Source organism: Eretmochelys imbricata, chromosome 3 (assembly GCF_965152235.1).
Source record: "Eretmochelys imbricata isolate rEreImb1 chromosome 3, rEreImb1.hap1, whole genome shotgun sequence".
NCBI classification, from domain to species: domain Eukaryota; kingdom Metazoa; phylum Chordata; order Testudines; family Cheloniidae; genus Eretmochelys; species Eretmochelys imbricata.
In genome coordinates, this window is record NC_135574.1 from 165057001 (window position 1) to 165084099 (window position 27099).

Sequence of the window (27099 nt, forward strand, 5' to 3'; positions counted from 1 at the left end):
CATCTCTCAATGGGGTCCTCACAGAGGTAGCAAACAACCACCATTGCTGTATCTCTCCAGAGGCAAATTCTTAACCCCCATTCATGTGATCGTATAATCTTCAGCATCCTGTATATGGGATGTAGGAAGCAGCAGAATTTCTAACATTCTTAGGTAGGCAGCAGAATCTGCATGCATTCATAAAAACCCTGACAGGAAAGGGTAGGTGACAACCATCACACCTACAGAAGACACATGTGGTGGTTCCTTTCCCCAAGGCAACATAACTTCTTTAATCTAAGGGTATGTCTACACTACGAAATTAGGTCGAATTTATGGAAGTTGATATTTAGGAAGCAATTTTATACCGTCGATTGTGCGTGTCCCCACTAAGTGCATTAAGTCGGCGGAGTGTGTCCACAGTACCGAGGCTACCATTGACTTTCAGAGCATTGCACTGTAGGTAGCTATCCCACAGTTCCTGCAGTCTCCGCCACCCATTGGAATTCTGGGTTAAGCTCCCAATGCCTGATGGGGCAAAAACATTGTCGCGGGTGGTTTTGGGTACATGTTGTCAGTCGCCCCTCCCTCCGTGAAAGCAATGGCAGACAATAGTTTTGTGCCTTTTTTCCATGCGGGCACCATACTGCTTTCAGCAGATGGTGCAGTAGGTCTGCAAACCGTCGTCATGGAACCACCACTTCCACTGCCACTCTGCTCTCCTGGTGGTCTCGCAGGGCCGCTTCCGCTGCAACTCTGCTCGGCTGCTCTGTCCCGGCAGCAGACGGTGCACTAGGTCTGGAAACCATCGTCATCGAACGACCGCTTCCGCTACCACTCTGCTCTCCTGGTGGTCTCACAGGTCCTCTGTATGACTGTTGTCATCTGCCACTTCTGCTGCAACTCTGCTTGGCTGCTCTTGTGTCACCATACCACGGCGAGCATGCAGCCCACTCAGCTGTTGTCCTGGCAGCAGACGGTACAGTAGGTTTGCAAAACTGGTCATCCAACCACCGCTTCCTGTGCAACTCTGCTCTCCTGCTCACGCCATACCACAAGAAGCATGGAGCCCGCTCAGATCACTGCAACAGTTATGAGCATTGTAAACACCTCATGCATTATCATGCAGTATATGCAGAACCAGAACCTGCTAAAGCAGGTGAGGAGGCGATGGCAGCGCGGTGACGAGTTGTGAGGACATGGACACAGACTTCTCTTAAAGTAGGGGCCCTGGCAATTTGGCCATCCTGGTGGCAATGGGGCAGGCTCATGCTGTGGAACATCAATTCTGGGACTGGGAAACAAGCACAGACTGGTGGGACCGCATAATGTTGCGGGTCTGGGATGATTCCCAGTGGCTGCGCAACTTTTGCATGTGTAAGGGCACTTTCATGGAACTTTGTGACTTGCTTTCCCCTGCCCTGAAGTGCAAGAATACCAAGATGAGAGCAGCCCTCACAGTTCACAAGCGAGTGGCGCTAGCCCTCTGGAAGCTTGCAAAGCCAGACAGCTACTGGTCAGTCAGGAATCAAATTGGAGTGGGCAAATCTACTGTGGGGGCTGCTGTGATCCAAGTAGCCAACGCAATCATTGAGTTGCTTCTATCAAGGGTAGTGACTCTAGGAAATGTGCAGGTCATAGTGGATGGCTTTGCTGCAATGGGATTCCCTAACTGTGGTGGGGCCATAGATGAAACCCATATCCCTATCTTGGCACCGGAGCACCAAGGCAGCCAGTACATAAACCGAAAGGGGTACTTTTCAATGGTGCTGCAAGCACTGGTGGATCACAAGGGATGTTTCACCAACATCAATGTGGGATGGCTGGGAAAGGTACAAGACGGTCGCATCTTCAGGGACTCTGGTCTATATGAACAGCTGCAGCAAGGGACTTACTTTCCAGATCAGAAAATAACCGTTGCGGATGTTGAAATGCCTATAGTTATCCATGGGGACCCAGCTTACCCCTTAATGCCATGGCTCATGAAGCCATACACAGGCACCCTGGACAGTAGTCAGGAGCTGTTCAACTACAGGCTGAGCAAGTGCAGAATGGTGGTAGAATGTGCATTTGGACGTTTAAAAGCGCGCTGGTGCAGTTTACTGACTCGGTTAGACCTCTGAGAAACCAATATTCCACTGTTATTACTGCTTGCTGTGCACTCCACAATATCTGTGAGAGTCAGGGGGAGACGTTTATGGCGGAGTGGGAAGTTGAGGCAAATTGCCTGGCTGCTGATTACACACAGCCAGACACCAGGGAGATTAGAAGAGCGCAACAGGGTGCGCTGCGCATCAGAGAAGTTTTGAAAACCACTTTGTTTCTGTTTGTTTCTCCTTGATGAAAACCCGCCCCCTTGGTTCACTCTACTTCCCTGTAGCCAACTGTCCTCCCCTCCCCGCTTCAGTCACCACTTGCAGAGGCAATAAAGTGGTCATTGTTTCAAATTAATGCATTCTTTATTAATTTGTCACACAAATAGGGGGATAATTGCCAAGGTAGCCCACGAGGGGTGGGGGAGGAGGGAAGGACAAGGCCACACTGCACTTCAAAACTTATTAAATGCCAGTCCTCTGGGATGGAGTGGTTGGGTGCCTGGAGGCCCCTCCCCGTGTGTTCTTGGGCATCTGGGTGAGGAGGCTATGGAACTTGGGGAGGAGGGCAGTTGGTTACACAGGGACTCCAGTGGCGGTCTGTGCTTTTCCTGCACCTCAACCATATGCCGGAGCATATCAGTTTGATCCTCCAGTAGCCTCAGTATCGCATCCTGCCTCCTCTCATCATGCTGCCACCACCTTTCCTCTTGATCCTGCCACCTCTCCTGTTGCTCCCGCCACCTATCCTCTCGTGCGTCCCTCCTGTCCTCGCATTCATTTTGTGCTTTCCTGGACTCTGCCATTGTCTGCCTCTATGCATTCTGCTGGGCTCTTTCTAGTTTGGGTGGACGGCACAAGCGCAGAAAACATTTAATCGCTAGTGAGGTTTTTTCGCCTTCTTATCTGCGCTAGCCTCTGGGACAGAGATGCTAGTGGCAGTGTTGAAACATTTGCAGCTACAGGAGGAAAAAAAAGGGAGAGTAAAACTGAAAAAGACACATTGGCCATTTAAAAGGAGGGGCTGATGTTTTCGGGTTAATGTGCAGCACAAACCCAACGAACACCCCCCACACACACCCAATTCTCTGGGATGATCACTTCACCCCTCCCCACACCGTGTGGCTAACAGCGGGGATGATTTCTTTTCAGCCACAGGCAAACAGCCCAGCAGGAACAGCCACCTCTGAATGTCCCCTTAATAAAATTCCCCTATTTCAACCAGGTGATCATGAATGATTTCACTCTCCTGAGGATAACACAGAGATAAAGAACGGATGCTGCTTGAATGCCTGCCAACACCGGGACCACACGCTGCCATACTTTCTTATGCAATGATTCCAGACTACATGCTACTGGCCTGCCATGGTAAAGTGTTGTACCATGGAGGACGCAATAAGGCTGCTCTCCCCAGAAACCTTTTGCAAAGGCTTTGGGAGTACCTCCAGGAGAGCTTCATTGAGATGTCCCTGGAGGATTTCTGCTCCACCCCCAGACACATTAACAGACTTTTCCAATAGCTGTACTGGCCGCGAATGCATACCAAGTCTTCAGGTAAAATTAATCATTAAACATGCTTGCTTTTAAATTGTGTATTATATTTACAAAGGTACACTCACCAGAGGTGCTTTGTCCGCCTTCAATGTCCGGGAGCCCGGGTTGGGAGGGTACTGTCTCCAGGGTGATAAACAGTTCCTGGCTGTCGGGGAGAACCATTTCTCCCCTTGCCTGGTGTGCACTATCTTAAGCCTCCCCCTCCTCCTCATCTTCCTTGTCCCCAAAATCCTCATCCCTGTTGCATGAGACTCCCTTGCAGGAGTCCACGTACAGGTGTGGGGTAGTAGTAGCACCCCCTAGAATTGCATGCAGCTCATCATAGAAGCGGCATGTCTGGGGCTCTAACCCCAAGTGGGCGTTTGCCTCTTTGTTTTTTTTGGTAGGCTTGCCTGAGCTCCTTAAGTTTCACACGGCACTGCTGCGGGTCCCTGTTATAGCCTCTGTCCTTCATGCCCTTGGAGATTTTTTCAAATATTTTGCCATTTCATCTTTTTGAACATAGTTCTGATAGCACGGATTCATCTCCCCATACAGCGATCAGATCCAATATCTCCCGTTCAGTCCATGCTGGAGCTCTTTTGCGATTCTGGGACTCCATGGTCACCTCTGCTGATGAGATCTGCACGGTCACCTGTGCTGATCCGCTTGCCACGCTGGCCAAATAGGAAATGAAATTCAAAAGTTCGCGGGCCTTTTCCTGTCTACCTGGCCAGTGCATCCGAGTTGAGAGTGCTGTCTAGAGCGGTCACAATGAAGCACTCTGGGATAGCTCCCAGAGGCCAATACCATCAAATTGGGTCCACACTAACCCAAATTCGACCCGGCGATGTCGATTTCAGCACTAATCCCCTCGTTGGGGAGGAGTACAGAAATCGATTTTAAGAGCCCATTAAGTTGACGAAAATGGCTTCATTGTGTGGATGGGTGCAGGGTTAAATTGATCTAACTCTGCTAAATTCGACCTAAGCTCGTAGTGTAGACCAGGGCTAAGTGTTTATGGAGGGGCAGAAACAACATGCAAACAACATGCCAAAGCATGTCTAGCATTCAACATATGGAGCATAGCATGAGCCTTAGAAGCAGGTGGTTCAAAGAAAAATATAGGCAGATGAATCTGCTAGTTCAGATGTAAGTCTGTGACAACTGTCAGTAGGAACACAGGATGTGTCCTAAACACACTTTGTCCTAAACACACTTATGATAGCATAAGTTGGATCTGCATAAAAGCTTGGATTTCTCCACCCTTCTCTTTGAGGAGATCTTAGTCTGGGATCATCTCTGTACTCTTCCATCTCTGTACCTTTTTCACAGAAAGCTTCTTGTCCAACATGCCAGATTTTGAAACAGGATGTTGCTGATGAGGCCCAGGAAGTTAAGGACCCAGTACTAGCACTCTAAGGAGCAGAGAAGGCATTTACAGGACGGTTATATGACCCAGGTCCTGAAGCTAGTCTCATTGCTTCACCCATTAAGTAAATCTGGAGCAGGGCTTCTCTAGATTTGCAGAAATGCTGGTCTCCCCTGTGAAATCTTTTGTGTACTTTTACCCTGTTCTATACAGACCAGATTTCACGGTCTGTGATGTGCTTTTCATGGCCGTGAATTTGGTAGGGCCCTACTTACCAGAGATGATGTTCCAGATCTCTAGTGAATCATGCCCAAAGGCATGAGGCTGCAAGATGCTAAGTACCTGCTAAGAAGTGCTTGGAACCTTGCAGAAAATGGCAAGCTAATTAAGAACTTTAGTTTGTCCAACATAATACGTACTTTCAATTCATTATCCTCAGGATGTTCTAAGAAACATTATTCAATATCTTGAATCTTGTAAATATGACTGAATGTTTGCACACACTACTGCTAACAATAATTATAAAAGCAGCCAGAAGAGGCCTGGTGCAACATGGTACCTGGGCAGTAGCTTGATCACGTTGTGCTGTCATTCTATTCAATTCATCTCTAATTTTGTGCAAAATAGAATCTTTGTCCATGAATTCCAGTTTTGTTTTCTCCAGCTGGAGTTGAGTTTCTTGAAGTTTGTTCATATGGAATTTCTTTTCTTTTTCTTGATCTTGTAGCTGATGCTCTAGTTCTTGAACTCTGGAGCTTAATTCTTAATTTAAAAGAAAAAGGATTAATATGATGCCTTCTACTTAAAAAGTTATTTACTGTATTAGTACTTTAAAGCAGCCTACACATTCTAATTAGACATATTCTATGCACTTGATAAGACTTCAGGCACCTATCAAATGCAAATAAAAAATAAAAACTATTTAAAAACTGCTTATCAGATTAAATATGTAGCAATATAAAAATTTTAAAAATCTATTATCAAATTAGGAAAATTGAAAGGCCTTTAAAAGTCTAGTTGGCTCAATTTATGTTTATTTTTTGAGCTTGGATAGTGACTATAGATCAGTTTCACTTTGTTTTTTACTAGCTTCATTTTCCAATTTTTATGCATTGGCACAATGTTGCAGTGTTTAGGCCACCAATTTTGCAGAGGTTCTTTGTTTTTAAGAACTACCTCCACTGGAATTTTCTAAAAAGTTATTGAAACATTTCTGCTTGGTCTTAAGTTTTGAAAAAGCTGCTTCTTAAGAAAAGCTATTACAAACCTATGTTTTGGGCCAAATTTAACCAAACAGTGTTCGTTTAGCTTATTCAATGCATGTCTCTCTTTTTGGAAGGGTCCTTTAGTAAATACAATCTATGGTCTTTTTTTCACATCACTAAAACATTGCGTATTACAAATCAAAACTGCTTTTGTCATGATACACGTGTGTGTGTTTGGGGAGGCTCAGAATCTATACAGTTTCTTTTCCACACACTTCAATGGAATTTTATACATGAAGAACAGTAGTCAGCAATTACAGATTATTAGCATGTGAAATAAATTATCTGATCATTCTTTCATGAGGACCTATTCCACTGGTACTCTAGCTGCAAACAAACAGATGGCAGCCAATAGCAGTTGAGAATTTTCCTTTTTTCAGTCTCTGACCCTTCTCCCTGCCCCAGCCCCCAAAAAACCCTTCAGTCTTCCAAAGCTGAAACTTCAGTTTAGGTTTGCAATGAACTTTACGATGTGACCATGCATATAAGCTAAACATTGAATGAAAACTCTACCCAATTGAACTAACAGTAAGCAAAGGGTGAGTGTTTGAATTGATACAACTACCCTGCAGAACAGCATTACCATTTAAAAAATTATCTTTTCTGAAGACCACTTGCCAACAATTTTGGCTTAATTGGATTAAAGAAGAAGTCTAAGAAAGGAGGCGCATCCATTCACTGAGAAAATGGAGGATCCAGACTGTCCTAAACACTTCCAACAATGTAACAAAATTAACCGACAGAAAGCTGAAGACCAAAGACAGAATAACAGAGCACAAGTTATGAAATGGCCCTAAGTCACCTGTCACCTTATCTGCTGAAGACAAGGTTAATCCTATAGTGTTTATTAAATGTCTACAAAGACTTCCGAGTGGATATCCTGCACAGCTGAACTGAGGCTATGGCTACACTACAGCTTAAGTCGACATAAGTATGTTGTTCAGCGGTGTGAATTAGCCACCCACCTGAGCGACGTAACTTAGACAGACTTAAGCGTCAGCGTGGACAGCACGATGTTGGCGGAAGCGCGTCTCCTGCCGCCATAGCTACCATTGCTTGCGGGGCGTGGAGTAATTAAGCTGACGGGAGACCTCTATCCCATCAGCTTAAAGTGGCTACACTAAAGAGCTTAAAGCGGAACAGTTGCACCAATGCAGCTCTAAACTCTCTAGTGTAGCCATAGTCGGGGGGGACGGGAGGGGGACGACATGACACTTCTTAGTTGAAGAAGCTCCAAATGCTCATTCTACTATGGTTTTAGTTTAACCAGGCAAGGATCTCCATGAAAAATGACTTCTTGATAGAGCAGATTACTCTACAGAATCTTCCAAAGAATTAAATTCAAAACACAATAAAACAAGTCATTTTATTACCTCAGTTAATTTTTTCTTACTGGAAAAACTTTATAAATCAATAAAATAATTAATAAACACGTATATAGTGTTTTTTACCCAGAGATCTCAAAAAGTCTTACAAGTTGAGAAGGTATTTTACCCACATTTTATATATAAAACAGCCTTCAATGAAGTCCTTAAACACAGAGGGTTTTAATTATCTTTAAAAAATGATGTTCTTATTTATAAAATAGATTTCAAGTCATAACTATACTTGCAAGATACCTTGGTTCTGTGTTTTTAACTGCTTGATGACAGAAGAATTATCACAATTGTCAGAGAAACTGTTGCTGAAATCTGTCTTCTTTGATCTTAAGCCACAGTGGCTAGGAGTTGCCTCTTGTTCCCATGGAAAATGGGATGAAGTAAAACCTCTCTTTAAAGGGGTTTCTTGACTGCTGGATGAAGGACAGCTTGGTGTCTTCTCTTGTTGCCACAAGAATACTGATGAAGAAGCCTGATGCCGAGCAATCTCTCTGTGACTCTTAGTACTTTGAGGATGAGAATGATTTATTTTCTATTTAAAAAAGAGGGGGGGAAAGCATATCTACCTTTACACAGCTGACAATTTATAAAAGAATTCATTCACTACTGTATGGTGGAAATAAGATAGGGCACTAGGTCACGCTGTCAGTTACAATTTTTGATAACAGAGTCAGCAACACAGATCATCCATTAGCACAAAGTACTATACAAATCACACCAGTCTGCTTTTATACCCCCAACAGTCAACTGACCGGAATACTTTGCCAATTAACATCACAGGCAGCTGAACAGGGTTGGGATAGTACTATCTGCAGTTCAAATACATCTAAGCTGGCCAGCATCTCAATGACAAGAAGTTTGACTTGTGGTTCCTTATATTGAGCATATCAGGTTTTTTGTTTTGTTTTTTTAAGAGAGGTGTCCTATCAATTAACGCTGAGTTACTTCCCTCCACATTCCTCACAATCAGATCAGTTTTGTAAAGCTAGCTGTTGACATGCATAACATTCATTTATGTACTTTGTTCTAGACTTACTGTAAATTATATCTGATACTCATTTGTGTTCTGTGGAAAAATATAGATACAATTTTAGACTATGGGCTCTATTCATCTCCAAATGTGTGGTGATCCCATTAGCAAGAATTCTACATGTAAATCGTTCCATACACAAGAGAGAGATTATTTGCACTTACTTTTACAAAATACCTGGACTCAAAAAACATGTTTAGGCTCTAATATCAGATATTTCTTTCACTAGACAATCTCTGTGTCCCTAAACCTCTGACAGCCAGAAGCCAGGACTGGATGACAGGGGATGGATCACTCAGTAAATTGCCCTGTTCTGTTCATTCCCTCTGAACCATCTGACATCATCCAGAAGCCAGGATAATGGGCTAGATGGATCATTGGTCTGATCCATTAGGGCCATTATGTTCTAAAAATACAAGAAAGCTGCTATTGGTACTTACTGAACTTGGTTTTTCAATATGTCTAACGTTTGAATGGAGTTTGTGACTAAAGCACTAGGGGCCCCAATATTGGTCCCCCAAAATTAACAAGAATGTAATCCCTGATTTCCGTGGCAGCACTATCAGTCTTTAAAACTTCAACAAAGGAAGCACCAACTGAAAAACTTTAATGGGAATACTCCTGGATATTTACACTGAGTTTATTGTGTAAATAAACTTTTAAATTTACTAGAAAGTGATTGTACAAGTATTGTATTAATTTTGTTTGTAGCTTTTCAGTACACATTTCCTAAAAAAGGATTAAAGCATGTTGAAGTAGTATAAATATTCTTAAGGTGGTAAAACAACTGTGCCCAACTTGAGTAGGTTAGGTTTTTTGTTTGTTCTGTTTTTGAAACAGAAGAGGTCATTTTCAGATTTTGAATGCAAAAACATATACATTCCTCATAAATTCTATCCCTCTTTATAACTGTGGGTAATGAGAAATTCTCAGTCATGTGTGATTATTTAGATGAAAACAATATATTTAAAAAATCCTTTTTGTGTATTCTGATTCATACTAACTTTTTGAAAATGCGGTCAGGAAATTAACCATACCCACTGCTTACTCTTCTTAAATCTACACTTTAATCTCAGTGGCATGAACAGTGAGCAAATTTAATTTTACCAGTTTCCCTGAAAAATCATATGGCTAATTTTGAAGAACTGCACCTTTCTCCATTTCACACAATAAATGAGATTATAATTCTGAGATACTCTATACCCCATTTCAAATGGTACTTACTTTAATCTGGATATTTCTCAGTTCTGCCTCCAGCCTTTTTCTTTCTTCAACTTCTTTATTGTATTTTTCTTGGAGTTCTTCAAACTTGGAATCTACAAATTGACAATGAATATTTGTTGTTAATCTGGCTCATTTCATACATAATATCTTTCTTATACCATTTCTTATGCCTAATATTAAGCAAGGGTGATAAAAGCAACAGCCCTCATTAACCTCTAGTGATATATAAAAGACAACAACTCAAGGGGAGTTCTTCTAAAACCAGTAAAACTGAGTATTTCAGGGACTGAAAACTGAGATCTGGAACTCAGTGCCACAATGAAAATGCAACCATTAGACTGAGGGACGAATACCAGGGCTATAAGTGTATATTGTAATATCACCTGAATGAAGAATTTTTTCCCCATCGCTCCCCTGGAATTAACATTCATTTGTAGCATGACTGAAATATCAGGCATTGAGATTCAGATATTCAAAGAAGCTTAAAAAGAAAAACCAGTGGGACTTGGACACCTAATTTCTTGCTAATGGGAATCACCACATATTTGAAAATCTCAGCTTAAAGTCACATCACTCAGATTCCTATCTTGCTTCTTTCCACTTTAATTCCTACATAACTGTAGCAGCCACTTTCTCAAGCAACACCATAGCCAGAATGCTTTGCATCTTCCGAAAGCATCTGAAATCTCATCTTTCAAATGAGAACAAGGACTGATCTCCACTTCCAGTTAGTCAGGTAGCCAAATGCAAGTTTTTGGCAGTACCTTGTTTTAGTGTCCATGAAATGTGTTTGTTTTGTATTGTAGATTCTGAATTTCACAACCCTAAACACAAACAAATTGTGTGATGTACATTGTCACTGGCAAACATTTTGAAATCTGAGCATTTACTACTAAATCCCTCAAGACCCCAATTCACCAGCCAGCGAAACTGAATTTCAATTATTTTTAATGAACCTTCACCTGAATATTTTGTTATAGAACATAATTAGGATGTACATATGTTATGTCTATATTAGTATCTGCATTTGTGCCCTCCCCTGAATCAAGACAGAGCATATTCTTGGACTCTCAAAGCATGCTCACTTAAATTCTTACATATTCACTCATGAGAACTAATTTTCAAATATTGGAAATTTATAGACATTAACAGATTATAAGCCAAACACATGGTCAACTGTTTTCTTCATTCACCTTCTGTTTTCTTTTATGCTTCTGGAGTGACATGTATTTTCAAAGGAATTTACATTTTATTCAATTGCCTACTAGACATGGGGGGGCGGGGGGAGAATTACCATTGTGATTTTGATTTGGTGTTAAAGGAGCAGCAAAATTCTTCTGTGGTGTACTACTGAATGATAAGTCTCCTGTAATCAATGTTTGCTGACTTCTCTCAAGTTCAGATTTGTACCTGTTTAAAAGAAAATTAGAAGTTCAGGGAATTAGTTACAGAAACAAATAGGGCCCAATCATACATTTTTAAGAGCCCAAAATGCACATTGAATGGCAATTTTGGTTACTCAAGGAATATAAAATTGGGCACAATAAAGATATATCACTAAAAATATGATTTATATATCAATTCTAGATTACAATACGACACCTTCAAATAAATATTGGAATCTGTACTTTCACTTCTAGTGATATTTGGTTGTTTTAAATTTATTCTTATACGAAAGAGACAATTTGTTTATATTTTAGATACACACTCAAGATTTAAGATTTCAGAAGACTCGAAACAAAAAGAATTATTCACAAAAAGGACACATGGATGAAAAGGAATTACAATGATTATACAGTATTAATATCAGTCAGTTCTGATAAAGCTCCCTCTGCTGGACATTCACAAGACTGCTGTGTTTGGATCCCAATATGCTAGATTTGTGCTCTTAAGCTTCCCTTGGCCTGAATAGGCTGCAGCACTGCCTTTTCCTTTGGCTTCTCTGGTACACTTCCAGGGCACAGGCTCTTAGTTCCACTTCACAGAAATGGGACCACACAACCTAGCTGTCTTAGGCATCCAGGCCAGCACTGACCCCGCCGACAAACACACCGGTTTCCCCAGAGCTCCAACGTTGTGGGCACTCTGGGTACACAGTTCACCTCTTCAGTGACATGTGGTAGCTGAATACAGACACACAGACTTTACAAGCATTCCCAAAAACCACTCTGTTAGCAAGCACAATAAGTATTCAGATCTGGCCAAAAAAAAAAATAAAACCCTATACACAATTCCCTGCCTCAATTTCCTCACCACTCTTAGAGCATTCTTTGGACCTAGCTCAGAGTCCTCTAGTTCAGGATTCTTCCTCTCTCTCTGCCCTCCTGCACATGGTTTCTCCTCTGAATCATGGAGTATCTGTAGTCTTTTCTCTCCTTGCCCCCCTCCTAGGGTTAGACCCTCTTATTATCTCCCCCCACTTTCTCAGGTGACTCCCAATCAGCCTCATCAGCTAATTAAAGTACCTTCCCACAGATTCTGTTGCTTAGTTACCATCATGCCTAGAATTCAGATTTTGAAAAAACTAGTTTGGCCTGGATGGTAGCCCTTGCTTTGTCCCAGGGCTTTAGTTAAATGCTAAATGCTCCAGTTAAATGATCATCAGAGTTTAACAGTCTGTCATTGTTTGCTTTGTGCCCCCACCACTTGGAATTTTAGTCCAAGATGGAGGTAAAAAGACAGAGGCTAAAAGATCCACATTCAAAACGGAGTTTGCAGTCTGACACAGGGTCCCCAATATCAAACAATTCATAAACTGTACATAGACAGATTCCCCAAATGTTCATAATTAAATTGTTTTATTAAGATTCCATTTTATGAAGCTACTGCTATATGTACAACAATCCCCTTAAAGGTCATATAACCTCCAAACTCTTTATATTATATTAATGAGAGTGATAAAGTTAGAGCATTAGGTCAACATTTTCAAGCCTGTCTCTCTAAAAAGTTGCACTAGAAAGCTGCAGTGGTAAAAATTCTGTTGTCATAGTGACACTACCAAAACTATTTTGGCAAAGTGCATTTTACACTCTGCCACTTCTGCTGGCATGATATGTCTAAATAGCATTGAATTATACTGGCAAAAACACATTGCACTCTGAATAGGCATTCCAGTGCTATATTCCCAAAGACTCGGCATTCAAAGACTCAGCTGAGGATAACTGGAAAATAAATGCAGAGGGTATTCATGGAACAACCACATTTGGTGGAGTGGCAGTTTTGAGCCTGTCTAATGAGTGGTGGGCCCAAATTGTCACAAAGCTGGGACAATCGGTGGTTCTAGAACTTTTAGATGCAGAAGTTCATTCCTAGAGTTGCATGCTCAGCTCACCCCAATCCCTCAAACACAGAAACAGCAAGGTGAAAGCTGCCCTTACAGTGGGGAAACAAATGGTGATTGCCCTATGGTATCTTACAACACCAGTTTGCTATCAATTAGTGGGGTAATCAATTTGGTGTTACAAAAAAAGATCAATGGTAAGGACACTCATCATTGAGGTATGCAAGACAATAAAGCATACCCTGCTGTACAGGGTAGTTAGGCTAGGCAATTGTGCAAAAAAAAAAAAAAAAATGAATAAATGGATTCAATAAGCTGGGTTTCCCTAAATATGGAAGGGTTACAGGTGGGGAATATATCCCCATTCTGTGTTCCCCCTGCCCAGCTTCTGAGCATTTAAAAAAAAAAAAAAAAAGTAATTTCAAAATGTATGCAGGCCTTGGTAAATCACAAGGGAAAAGTTGCTAACAAACACTAGCTGGTTCAGAAAAATTCAGGACACCCACCGTTTTTAGAAACACTGTGCTTTTTGACGTATTGAAAGCAGACTCCCCACTCCATCCAACTGGAATTAATGACGTTTCTGTGCCAATCATAGTTTATGGAAGCTATCTACCCTTAATTCTCTGGCTCAAGAAACCATATACTAGCAAGCTGGACAGAAGCAAAGAAAGATTTGACTCTCACCTGTGCAGCTGAAGAAGGAATGTAAAGTGGACAGAGTTGGAAGGGTCTCATGCCAAAGCTCCATATCAACAAGTAAAACATTCTCCGTTCTAATGCAATGCACAGCATTCAGCACTATCTGATAAGACCCTATTGCCAGGGTGGATGAGTCAGGTGGACAGGCTGGATCTAAAATAGGCTACCTAAGAGATGCATTGCTAACGCAGTTCAGGTAAGGGAAGCTTTAAAAACTTACTTCGACAGTAGGTAATAGTTTAAAAGAAACGGGGTTAGGCTATTAATAGAACATGTGTGGGTTTTTTGAGATACACATGACTTTTAAGGAATTTGTTATTGAAGTATGGAAGATTGACAGTGTTTCTGTGGTCATCAGTATAGTACAGGTAGTGTATTTCTAGACTAAATAAAGGCTAGCACTTCTGTAATATACATGTATTGACTTTTTTGAGAGGTATGGAAGCCTTTCTGGTTGTATTACTTTCTAGCACTGCAATACTAAAGAGTCACAATAAAGTTGCACCAACTTTCAAGTATGTATTTTATTAACACCACGGCATGCTAGACATTAAAAAAAAAAAGATTACTTATAAATAACTTTACTAGCTATATACCTTGACTAGGTACAAGTACAACATGCAGACTAGATGTCAGTGCATCACAGATGACTGTATGTGTAATCAAAGTTCTTTGTTCCCTAACATGTTGTCCATGGGAGTAGAATACAGAGGGAACTGACACAAGGGGATGAGGTGTCTATGATCCCCCAACACCCCATATTTATCCATGCTTTGGAGTGGGTGAACTAATTCAGTGAGATCCTTAATGCTCCCTGATCAACAATGTATTTGAGCAGCTGGATCAGCAGCAGCATTTCTTTTTGCATCTTTATACTCCCTCTACTCCTTCAGCAGCTGTTCACACCCCTGCCTTATTGCTCTTGCATTTCACTTTTACACCTGCATAACCTCACAGAGCACATCCTTCTCTGTGCACTTCCTTTTGGCTCTGACAGTGACCAGACATCTGCACAGGTGTTAGTGGGATTCTCCTCAAGATTTTCCCTATCAATGTTACTGATAAAGAGAGAACTGTTAGGTGGAGAGGAAGGGAGGTGGCCTTCCATGACATAATTGTTGCAGCTACTCAGATTTTCCTACCTTGTACATGATAACTATGTGGATTGCCTCTAAATTATTAAGGCAAAATGAGTGCTAGACCTTACATGGAGAGTAGAGCAAGTTTCTTAACCCAATGCCTTGGGGAGGGGATAGGGTTCATTCTGATATATGAAAAGGATAGCATTTAATAAAGACAACTGCACTTAGCAAGTGGCATGACTTCCTGAAATGATCCTAAAGTGGCAAAGAAGGAGCTGTTTAAGAGGCCTTAGTATGCCCATAGAAGCATGCAGCCATGCTGTTTTCTGCAATAATCCCCCTCAGAGGTCCTGGCAAAGTGGCATGGGGATGTGTCATACCATGGTGGGCTGGTCAAAGCGTATCTTCAACATAATGTTTGGGTAAGCCTTACATACTACTCCCTGAAAAAAAAAGTTCAGGGAATTGTGCCCAGAAAGCTTTGTGTGTAAAAATTAACAGGCTGCTCTGTCTGTACCTCAAAGCACCGCAAGACACAAACTGATAGCGTGCCAACTTGCTTCCTTTCTCTGGCCATACTGTTCCTTGAAATGTTTAAAATTGAACGTGTCTCCGCTTTGTGCCCGCTGTATCCGATCCACGTGGTATGTATGCACTTGCAGTTCAGGATGACTTTCCACACTGTATATACTGCCATCAGATCAGTAACATTGCAGTGCTATCTCAACTGAAAGGAAGTGTAGGTCGCGTAGTCTTGAATTTCTAAGCCTAGAGTGCACTATGTTTCAATTCATGGTTTATAGTGCTTTGTCAAGCTACATGTAATGCCTTAAAGTGCAGATTTGTTATTAGAGAACGTATACACATAGATTCTGTATGTAATTGTAATCCTAGGATATCAACTTAATGAAGCTAGTTATTGTCAATTGTGTCTCATTGACTTTGCTACAAACAATTCTGCCTCCTGTTACTATTGATGCAGTTAGAACCTTTGCAGTAAAAGTCTTGTTTTAAAAGAGACGTTTTCAGTACACTGTATGCTGGTCTGTCTTTTTGAGAGGAAGATTTGATTATAATATGGGCACTAGATCTAGATTTGGGTACAGCTCCTGATAGAAACTAGGTAAGGGGCAGATCACTTTGGGAACGTTGAGAATGGAAAAACCCACACCAGAGTGGTCTGTTACGGATGACTGACAAAGTGGGGAATGTGGAGTAATGGCTGACTGTTTGCAGCCATAATGGGGAGGTATGCGGAGGATATAGGGGAAATAGCACCTTACTGTCTGCACACAAGTATGCATTTGCCAAAAGTTAAGGCATATCAGCAAACAATAGTTTATTTAATGGGATATTAACCACTTTCACCTATCACACTCTGCCTTCACCCAAGGAGGAAACATTGATGCATGTCATGGCTAGGTATGAAACAGCTCCTGGCTGTCACCTGCCTTGCTGTATCCCTCCTTGTCCCCACCTTCCTGGTCAGGGCCAGATACCTCTTGCTCATCCATTACTACAGGGAGGGATTACCTTCTCCTCACCAGGACACTCCTCACCAGGAGTGTCCACAGGGTTACGGGGAGGAGGCAGGGCCCCTCCAGAATATAGTGCCCTGCTCACAATGAGAGACAGGTCATGCAGGTGGCTCCAAAATTCATCTTTTCTTCACCTTCTGGTACCACTGCCTCAGCTCCTTTTCCTTTGTGTAGCACTGAACCTCTCTGACAAGGCTGAATTTTGCTATAGCCTTCACCCCATTGCTGTAAATATTCTTCTTCCATCAGGAGTGCTGTAGATGTGCCCGCCCATGCTTCTCCCCACACAGTGCAAGGAAACTGAACACCCCCCCTCTGGGAATGGACAGCAGCATGAGACAGAACTAGGAACCTACACTCAGTGAAAGTGTAGCAGGGAACAAGAAACATATTGGCATTTAAAAGCGAGGGGAGGACAACTTCCAGGTTGCTGCACTCTGGACAGTGGAGTTCAAGAGCACTACCAGACCGACAGTCACTCTGGAAGGGAAAGTTGCATTGTGGGATTGAAGGTAGGGGACTGCTTATATTGTACAGGTACATGTGCATCCATAAGAACTATACTGGCAGGGGACTTATGTCACTCTGAAAAAGAGAAATAATTAATGCCAGAAAAAGCAGATTTTGTTGGAGTAGAGAAAATTAAATGTGGACACACACCAAGCTGTGCTATAAAAGATGAATTTTGCCAGGACAACTTTCAAGTGTTTAGGCACATATTTAACAAGGCCTAATCTTGACAGGCAAAAAAAGTATGTATTTTTTTCAATCCTGTTAAGCTAACAGGTTTGAAACATAAAACTTTTTTTGCCCAACAAAGAAAGGGCCAAATATTCAAATGTGCTGAGTACCTTTGAATTCCACTGAGCTCAGCAGGAGTTCCAGGTGTACATTACATTAGATAATCAGAGGCCTAAAGGTGGGACTTTAGGAGCCCTGTTTTAGGCACCCAGGTTTGAAGATTTTGGCCACAAATTCAAACTTCTATTTAAACGTGGAATACAGTTAAATTAAAATAAGATAAAGTGGACGAAGACAGTAATTTGATAGTCATCTACATTTCTAAGCAAAATAATATTTAAATGGGATAACAGACACACTTAAGTTAAAGCAGAACACTATGGTCTCACCTTTTAAGTTCCTGTTCTAGTCTTTCAATTTGTTTCTTGCTTGAAGTTAGTTGTCCCGCTTGATAATTAACTTGTGATTCTTTTACTTGAAGATCATGTGAAATTTTCTGCTTTGTTTTTTCAAGATTATCACACAATTCCATCAAGCTCTGGTTTTCTCTTTTTAGTGTTGCTCCTTCGTTTTTTTCATTTTCAACCTAATTTGATTAGTCAATTATAAAAAACAAAAAAAAAATCTTATTTTAAAATTTTGATCAAGCCTGAGAATAAACCTCTTTATTCAGAGTGAAGCGTGGAGACCACTTACAAAATAAACAATTTCTGCTTTATTATAAAGTAGTACTTGAGAATATTTTTATTCACTACATTTCAAAGGCCTGACACTGAAAATTTCAGTTACATACAAAGCTATTTTGCTATTCTAATAATGTCCATATCACATTTTTGAAAAGGCTTCCCTGTGTAACATTTAAAATCAAAATATAGTCACCACAAGTCTATGTTAATTTCCACCTAGGTATTAATATTAAAACGATTTCTCTAATCAGTGGCCCCACACCAGTTCTTGGAAGAGTTTATTGGCTATAAAAACACCTATCCAGCCCTTGCACATCATCAGACGAGCTAAACTGATGACTCTGATCATCATCTTGCCCTTCTCCCTTCAAATCTGTCAATTTTAGCAATCAGTATTTCCTGAATGACTAGAGTTAGAAATCAATGCTCAAGTTGCATTGCCTCAAGATAGCAGCTGGAGCAGCCATGTCTGATTTGAAGTAGGGATGCAAGATAGTAATCAGAATAATGCAATTTCAAGATCCCTCTCTCTCATGATCTGTGTTGCGTTATGTAGCATTGGAAAACAGATTTGATATTTCCAGCCTTTGCAAAGTATGGTGCATACATTCCTATCCCTGATAGAATGGTCCCAAAAAAGCACTACCAGAGCAAGAGGCCAGTGACTGGTTAAGACTGAATACATAGCAAGGCCTGGATAGTGGGCTAGTGTAATTTTTATTCACTACTTTACACAGGTGTGAATCACTGCTCAGAGTGATTATTAGCACAAAAAACTGAGTGAGTAGTCTACATTTTACTGGTAAGTTAATTTTTTGATGGCAGCATAGACGTTTTGCAAATATTCATCTGATCAGCTATAAACCTAGGTGTTATGGCTTTTTTGTGACTAAAGCCCTGATTAAATTGGAGGCTCTATACCGAAGAGTTAAGTCCTTTTAGCTCAAGTGATAGTCTGTGCTAATAATGATAAGGTTTGGGGTTCAAACTATGCTGATGAATGCATAAATGGGGGATTATTACAGTTGTACATAATATTTTTAGATTTTAAAGTGAAGACTGGATGTTTCTCTAGAAGATATGGTCCAGGAATTATTTCTGGGAGGTTCTGAGACTTATGTTATATAAAAGATCAGAACGGATGATCACAATGCTCCCTTCTGGCCTAGGAATCTAGGAAAATAAAAGCAGCAATTTTTAATAGCCATTATAACAGAGTTTATTCCAGTACTTTAAAACCACCACACATATACAGACAAGTTTGTGTAAATTCTGAATGAGCCTGTTGCTGGGTACAAAATAAGTTGAGCTAATCGTTCACAAAATACCAATGAGTATCTGATATGAGAAACTGGGCGCAAATCATCAACATGACAATTTTGGTATGTTTATAAAAATTTTATATGAAGTGATGAGTGTTCACAGATGTCCATTTGTAGAAATAATTTGTTTTACAAAGCACCCTGTATAATCAAAACAATTTACATAAAGGTCTTTTTAAAAAATTTTACTTTTTCCACTGTGCCTTATAAGATTAATGTTTGCACAGCACTCTAGACGCATTGTATAAGTGATGGTTTGCTATTACCATAGCACCTAGGAGCCCTCATCATGGACCAGTACCCCCACTGTGTTAAGCGCTGTACAAACAGAACAATAAGACGATCCCTATCCCAAAGAGCTTACAATTTAAGTACAAGACAAGGAAAAAGGGGAGAGTACAAGGAAACAATGGTCACTAGGATAGGCAGCTTGTGTACTGAGACCACAGCCTAACTGTTGTCAAGTTTTTGTAGGCATCACAGCAAAGGATAGTTGCAAGGAGGGCTTTGAAAGAAGATGAAGGGACTTCGTGGATGGTTATGGGGAGCTCCTCCCAAGCATAAGTTGACAGTCAGCATGGGAGAAAGCATAAAGGTGCTTGTTGAAAAATTTAAAATTTATTATGGGCTGATTGGATGCAGGAGTTGACATTTCAATAGTGAATGAAAAAAGGATGCCTTGGTTGGGGTAGGCCATGAAGGAGCTTGGAAGTGAAGACAAGCAGCTTGTTTTCTGCAATAGAGAACAGAGGGGTGCCAAGAGAGGTGACATGGTCAAAGTGACAGGCAGGAGAATCTTTGCAGCAGCACTCTGAATGGATACGAGCAGAACAAAATTGCATTAAAAGTTACATGGTGCATTAAAACTATTACCTTCTGCTTCTGCTTTTGCAAAGCTGCCTCCAGTGATTCAAGCTGAAACTGTCTTTGCTGCCGTTCTTTTTTAAGCTTGTCTAGTTGACTTTCAAGCTCTTGAATCTTCTGAAGGGCCCTTGTGGAAAGGCCTTCTTTCCACTCTTCCACAACCCAGCTCATTTTATATCTGCTTTTTTCCTTAATACAAAGTGAATATCACTGAACCTGAAACACAAGGAGAACATTACTAAAACTGATTTTTAAAAGGCTTAGGTTTCAAAATTTTGATGTTATTCGTTGAATGCAGTAAAGAATATGTATTTTAAAATTACTCCTCGCTTTCATAATAATTAAGACAGGGCTCGAAAGAATTTTACTCTATGAAACTGTTACAACGGTGGATCACATTCCGGTCTCTTGAACCAGGGTTAGCAATTTATATCTGGAGCATAACTTCTAATTTGACATTCTGATTCCTTAGGCTATATCTATACTAGAGACCTTACAGCAGCACTGCTGTAAGGTCTCCCATATAGCTGCTCTATGCTGACAGCAGAGAATTCTCCCATCAGCATAATTAAAACACTCCCAATAAGTAGCAGTAGCTATGTCAGTGGGAGACACAGTGCAGCCCACATTGGCACTTTTGTTGGTGAAAAACAAAAGTTTTACTGACAAAAGTACTAGTGGAGACATAGCTTATTAAATTAAGTTGGAAAAAGGTAAGTGACTTCCATCTCCTATAGGGATAATTTTACCTCTACTGGTCCCCACACTTGAGATGCATTTCAGAAAGATGCCTCCTACTATGTTATTTTTATGATCACACAAAAACAGTTTGCTAAAGATCTTTCCATTGATGTGTTGCCTTGTATGCAAAACACTCACACACGTGTTCACTCTGAAAGCCTTGCTTTCTCTGCTGAGAAAAATTATACCTTCATTTTAGGTATCTGCTGTGCTTTTCTCTTTACAAGTTTTACAGTTTTTGGAAAGCAAAATAGCTGAGTAGCAGAGTACAAAAGTAGTTTGTAAGCACTGTTTCTGCCAGCCTGAGGCAAACACTCAAATGTAAACATGCATTCAACCGCTGTGCGTATTGATGCAGCTGTAGGATTACCTGTTTCTTCAAAATGAACTGTATTTTGATGTAATGGCAAATAAAGTAATCAGATTTTTGAGATTATTAAGACAGAAAAAGTTTATTAGTTTGAAGCACTGCAAATAATTGCCAGGAAAGCAGATATAGATTTTTCTTTGTTGAAAAGCTATTGTACTACCAAATGAAAATAAGTACTTAGGTATGGCGTACACTAACAAGTTAGGCTGATGTTAAGCCTAGTTGTCAACATAGTTGTGCATGTGTTTACACTTAAATGTCTCTCCTACTGATGTAAGCGCCCCATTACAGCAACACAGTAACACCAACTCCCCAAGCAACGCTGAACCATGGTCAACGTACCTTGGTCAAGGCAGAACAAGTATAGATGCTGCGTTACCTTTGTCGGCACTAACAATCCTCCAGCAGCTGTCCCACAACGCCTGACACTGACTGCTCTAGTCACAACTGCAAACTCCATTGCCCAGGGATCAGAGACCAGAATGAAAAAAATCTCCCTGTTAAAGTCCCGCAACTTTTTGAAATGCCTTTTTCTTGACTGTCTCCCTAGCATTTCTCCATTCCTGTGTGCAACTGCCCAGCTGAACATGCCAGCCACATGTGCTCCAGCTTGGAGTAAACAGGAGATATTGGATCTCCTGGGCCTCTGGGAAGAAGAGGCTGTGTAAGCACAGCTATGGACCAGCCACAGAAATGTGGACACCTATGAGCAGGCTGCATGGGGGAATTCAGGAGAAGAGGTGTGACAGGGACTAGCAGCAGTGCCATGTGAAAGCAAAGAATCTGCACCAGGCATATCAGAAGGCCAAAGAGGCCAACAGTCAATCTGCCATCGCCACCCCACAAACCATCATGGATAACTCAGAGGAGCCCAAGCCACAGGCCCCTGGTGTGAAGTGAGGACAAGGAGGTGGAGGGGAAGTGAAGGATGAAAACCATGCAACCGGGGGATCCAGTTATGCCATGAGCCAGGACCTGTTTGAGATTCCACCGCAGCCCAGTCAGTCCCAGCAGCTGAGCACAGGCAAGCCCAATGCAGGGTAAGGAACCTTAGGTAAGTGTTTGTTTTTCCTATTACAATTGTGTACTTATGGCATCCAATTTAACAGGGCACAGCTATTGACTTTTCATTAATTCACTCAGAGAGGAAGTGGTACAACAAAGAGGTAGCATTATCTGCTTTTCATTCCCCCTGTAGAATTAGGCAAGAGGGGGTAGGTGGAGCAGTTTGTTTACATACACAGGGACGGTTCCTTGTATCCTCCTGAGACAGCGCAATGAAGAGTATCCTCTGCCAAAGGTTTGGGATGGAAGCCTTATTTCTTCCTCCATAGTAGGATGCTTTCCCATGCCAGTCCGTGATAACTTTGGAAGGCATCACTGCAGTACCCAGGCTAGCAACATGCCAACAGCTTCAGAATGCCAGCAGCAGCTGTGCTCCCTAGATCTTTGTTACCCTCAGGAGCTATTACCTACAACCTTGAATTGGTTCTGACTATGTCCCACAGCAATCTGTCCTCCAAGAAAGTCATGTTCCCGACTGATTCGATTCTTCTTATGGCTCTAGAAATGCTGGAGGATCACGCGTCCTGTGCTTGCAATGCTTATGAAAATAGTGCAGAGCTGTGCGCTTTCCATGCTTGTCAGAGATCGCGGACAGCGAGGAGGACCATGCAGCTTTGTGGAATTTTAGAAAGGCCTGAAAATTATAGGCTAGAACAGCAGTCCCTGAACTTTTGACGGTTGCACTCCTCCCCCCCCCCCCCGCTGCATTCTCCCAGAGGTGGGGCCAGGAGCAGAGCTGTGGCTCCAATAGGGGGAAGAGGGGTGGGGAGAGGGGACGCATATAGGAGTAAGGGGGCCAAGGCTGGGGCTGCAGCTGGGGGGGAGGGTGGGTCTGGGGCCAGAGGCAGGGGCCAGAGCCAGCAGCTGAGCCCACAGGACCCATACCCCTGAGGTGAGAAGCCACTCCAAGCAGCAAGCAACAGAGAGAAGTCTTAAGCCAAGCCTCACAGCTGGGATTACATGTGTTATAAAACCCTAGCAAAGACATGCCCTAGATTAGCTGTGTCCTGAGCTCTACCACTGAGTCTCATCCCAGAAGATCTAGACATTCTGGGAGGCTTTCCATGAAGAACTAAAGTGAAATCCTCAACAATCTACTAAACAGCTCCTTGGCCCTAATCATACAAACCTGTAAAGACTTTGGACAAGTCATCCAAGGTGGTACTAGGAAAAATGATAACATCCTACCAGCAGGCCAAATTGCTCACCATTTGCTACAAAGAAAGACGTTTTCTCACAAGAGTTGACAGCAGTCACAAGAAAAAAAACAGTGCAGCAGGAGTCAGAAGATGCTAAGCAAAGAGATCTGCACACAAACGATCAGTTTTTCCAAGGACGAGGGTACACAAGGGGGTTTGAGAAACAGTGACCTGCTGGCACTTGCTCTGGAGTACCCGCCCCAAATCTGCTCCTAGTGGCCAGTGCCCTGTCCAGGCTGGGCCAGCACAGCACACTCCCGGCGAGCGCAGGCGGCCTGCTATGGGCCACGCTTACACACGCAGCTGAAGCCGGGGCTGCAGCGGGAGGCTCGGGGAGGGGGATCGATACACAGCAGGGCAGAACCAAGCTGGGGCAAGGCAGAGCCCTCCCGCCCCCCGGCCGCCCTTGTCTCCAAGCAGGAGCCAGTTTTACACGAACCTTTCCAGGGACGAAGCCTAAACCGTAGCCCAGAGGCAGGGGGAGAAGCGATCTCTGAGCGCCCGCTAGCACCCGGCTCCCCCCAGCCCCCCACTCACCGCAGCGCCCGGGGCTGCCGGACGCCCGACCCCGCTCCCTTCCCCAGCGCCGTGGTTCGAAAAGCTGCTGCCACACGGTCAGTTACACACATCCCGGGATAGCGCTGATTGGCCACTAGCGCAGCCGCTCACAACCCAGCCCTCCCCGTTGGACCAATGGGCTCAAGCCGCAGGGCCGAGCCTCTTCGATTGGCGCGTTCGGAATGATTCAAACTCCATTGGCTGTTGTGGGAGGAGGGTGGGGTGTGATTGGCTCTGAGGCTGCAGCGCAGGCTGGGGCGGGCTGTCGGCGCAAATAGGCAGCAATCGCGGCGGGCATGGGAGTTAATGGCTGTTTATTAGGGAGGTTCAGCAGCAACACGTCAGCCAGTATGTCCAATGGGATGGGTAGATCCCTCACCAAAACCAGGGCTTGGTTCTATGGTGCTGTGAAGGGGCAGGAAAAAAAAAGGTCGCATGGAAACGATATGGTGACACGATAGTGAGCGGTGCTTCTAACTGTACACATCTGCCTCCACCCCCTTTCCACACCACACCACACCACACGAGTTGATCCTGCAGTCCGAACTCATATTTACCTCAGTGGGACTCTTGCATAAAGATCAGCTGCCTGTCATGGTGCCTACAAACCCCAGGCTGCTGATCTTGGCTAGAGAGGTGAAAAGCTGTGCCTATTCCTTTCCTTTCCCTTCTCAGTTCTTTCCTTCCTCTAACCCCCATTTAAAGGGGGAAAAAACACCTCCACAATACAAGGTTTCAGAGTAGCATGAAGTGAGCTGTAGCTCATGAAAGCTTATGCTCTAATACATTTGTTAGTCTCTAAGATGCCACAAGTCCTCCTTTTCTTTCCACAATACAAGTTACTAAGAAAACTCTGCCAACTCTTCACCATACTTTACATTCTCTACCTGTCCTCTGTTTGTATTTTGAATTAGTAAGCCTTTTAGGGCAAGGAGTGTGTATTTTCTGTGTTTATACACCACCCAGCACAATGGGCCCATAGGCCCTTGGGTGCTATCTTAATATAAATTACAGACAAAAATGCATTAAAATGGTGTTATTTAGGTTGGAAAGTCAAGCACTCCAAAGTTAAGAAATGCCAAGTTTAAGGATGCTCATGCAACCTAATTCTGCCCCTTGTGCATCCATCCTGTGCAGTGAATGAGGCAGGGTCCTGTGACAAACATTGTGTGTTATCATGTAATAAAGGACAGTATCATAATGCCTCAGGCACAAGGGGACTGAATTAAGGTTGCACAAGTAACTGTAAATCTGGTTGTGCAATTATAACAATCCCCCTGCCATCACCAGTGGGACTTTAACCTTTAGCAACATAGGATTATAGCTGGCAACAGGAGAAAGCTGTTATTCCAGAGGAGGAAATGGACTACTGGGTCTAGCTGCTGCCTGGGTCTTGGGTGTGGTCAAAGGGGAGAGTTGAGCTCAACACTGGTATTTCTTTCTCTCTCTCCCTCTCTCCCTGTTCCCCAAGAAACTGGTGCAGCTCCTGCCCTTGTGGTACCCCTGCAGGGGGGATGGGCACTTGAAGCCATGTGCTAAATCCAGGAGTTGTTTGTGGGGAGTGTGGCCCATCTCTCTCTCTCTTCCCACCCTCCTTTGCAGTTGGCAGAACTACAGTCCCACATAGTAGCCCCTGAGGTGTGTGCGTAGGAAATGAACTACTGAGGCCAGATGCTGAGTCTGGCAGGATCCAGAGGAATGTGGGGAGGAAGTCCCATATAGTGTCTCCAGAGGCGTTGTATGAGATCCAAAGGGGTGGGACCTCATGCTGATCAGCTCTCTTTCCCCTTAACTCCCATGCCACTATAGTTTAGCTGGCTGTTTTCAGGCATTGCCATATATCTGACTCTGCTGCTGCTGCTGCTTTGGTGGATGTATATGCCCAACCTTCGAATGTTGTGTTTGGTTATTCTTTTAGCCTACTGCCAACATTTTATTGAGGAACACAAGTGAAAGAAAGAAAGAATAGAAAAAGACCTCAAGGGGTCATCTAGTCTATCCCTCCATGATGAGGCAGTCTTAGACCATCCCTGATAGATGTTTGTATAACATTTTCTTAAAAGCCTGCTGATTTTTAACTGTTTGTACATCAGGAAAAGCTGAAAGGAATTTCAGGGGACAAAGAAAAGGCACTTTCCTAGGCTAAGGGTAGTCTCACTGTTGAATGTTAACAGACCACTGCAAACAATAGAGGTGTGAGAACTTCTCAAAGGAATGATCTCAAAAATCCTTTATAACAGAAAGTGTTGGACAATCTAACTTGAGGGGTTACAACCAGCTCCCCCTATATTCACTCCTCCTCCTCCTTTAACCAATAATTTGTCCACTTAGCTTTAATCCCTCTGAGCAGACCCACCCTTACATCCACCAACAACATATAACATTGGACACAAGCCTATTGTACAGAATAGGCCTGAAATGGCAAAAACAAAGCAAAATCCTATCATTCTTATCCTGAGAAAGACACCCTCTTTATCCTACATAATAATTAGCATAGCAAGGTCAACAAACAGTCAGTTAAAAGATGCAAACCAAATTCAGGATTAATTCGAAATTTGTTATAAACAGAAACTCAGAATAATTCCCACTTTACTGAAAAACCAACTACAGTGCAACTACTAGCCTCAAATATACAGACATATACCATAGCATATTTTGAAGGCTATGAAATTGAGCTTGCGCATACGTCAGTTAATTTTTTTCCCCCAAACCTCATTAGAGATCTTTTCCCACATAACTCAAGTAAGAATTTAGGCCTTTCAGTAATATCATTTGCACTTAAGGATTTTTCTGCACTTGCCATTTATTTTTTTGTCTGAAAAATTTCCAACTGATGTTAGCAGGCAGCCACAGGTGCCAACTTTCTTCTTTCCGGTGGATGCTCCACCCCTGCACCGCCCAGACCCCGCTCCCATTCCATCCCATCCCCCAAGGCCCCACCCTTGCTCTGCCTTTTCCCACTCCTGCTCTGCCCTCTCCCCACAGTGCCTCCCACCCACCCACTGAACAGCGGATGGGTGGGGTCCACCGAGCATCTGAGTGGCTGGATCCCCCAAGCAGCTGATGGGTGGGACCT

General features: G+C 42.7%; 1 protein-coding gene across 1 annotated transcript in view; it reads right to left on the reverse strand.

Annotated features, from left to right (window-relative positions):
* The window catches only part of CENPF (centromere protein F), a 67919-nt gene extending 43880 nt beyond the window's left edge, over positions 1–24039 (reverse strand). The window contains exons 1-7 of the mRNA XM_077813757.1: positions 24003–24039; positions 20100–20306; positions 17608–17804; positions 11170–11285; positions 9876–9967; positions 7862–8153; positions 5537–5739 (exon numbers count right to left, since the gene is read on the reverse strand). Of these exons, the coding sequence (XP_077669883.1) occupies positions 5537–5739; positions 7862–8153; positions 9876–9967; positions 11170–11285; positions 17608–17804; positions 20100–20261 (1062 nt within the window). The 5' untranslated portion in view covers positions 20262–20306; positions 24003–24039. The remainder of the gene's footprint in view (positions 1–5536; positions 5740–7861; positions 8154–9875; positions 9968–11169; positions 11286–17607; positions 17805–20099; positions 20307–24002) is intronic.
* Positions 24040–27099: the final 3060 nt, after the last annotated feature.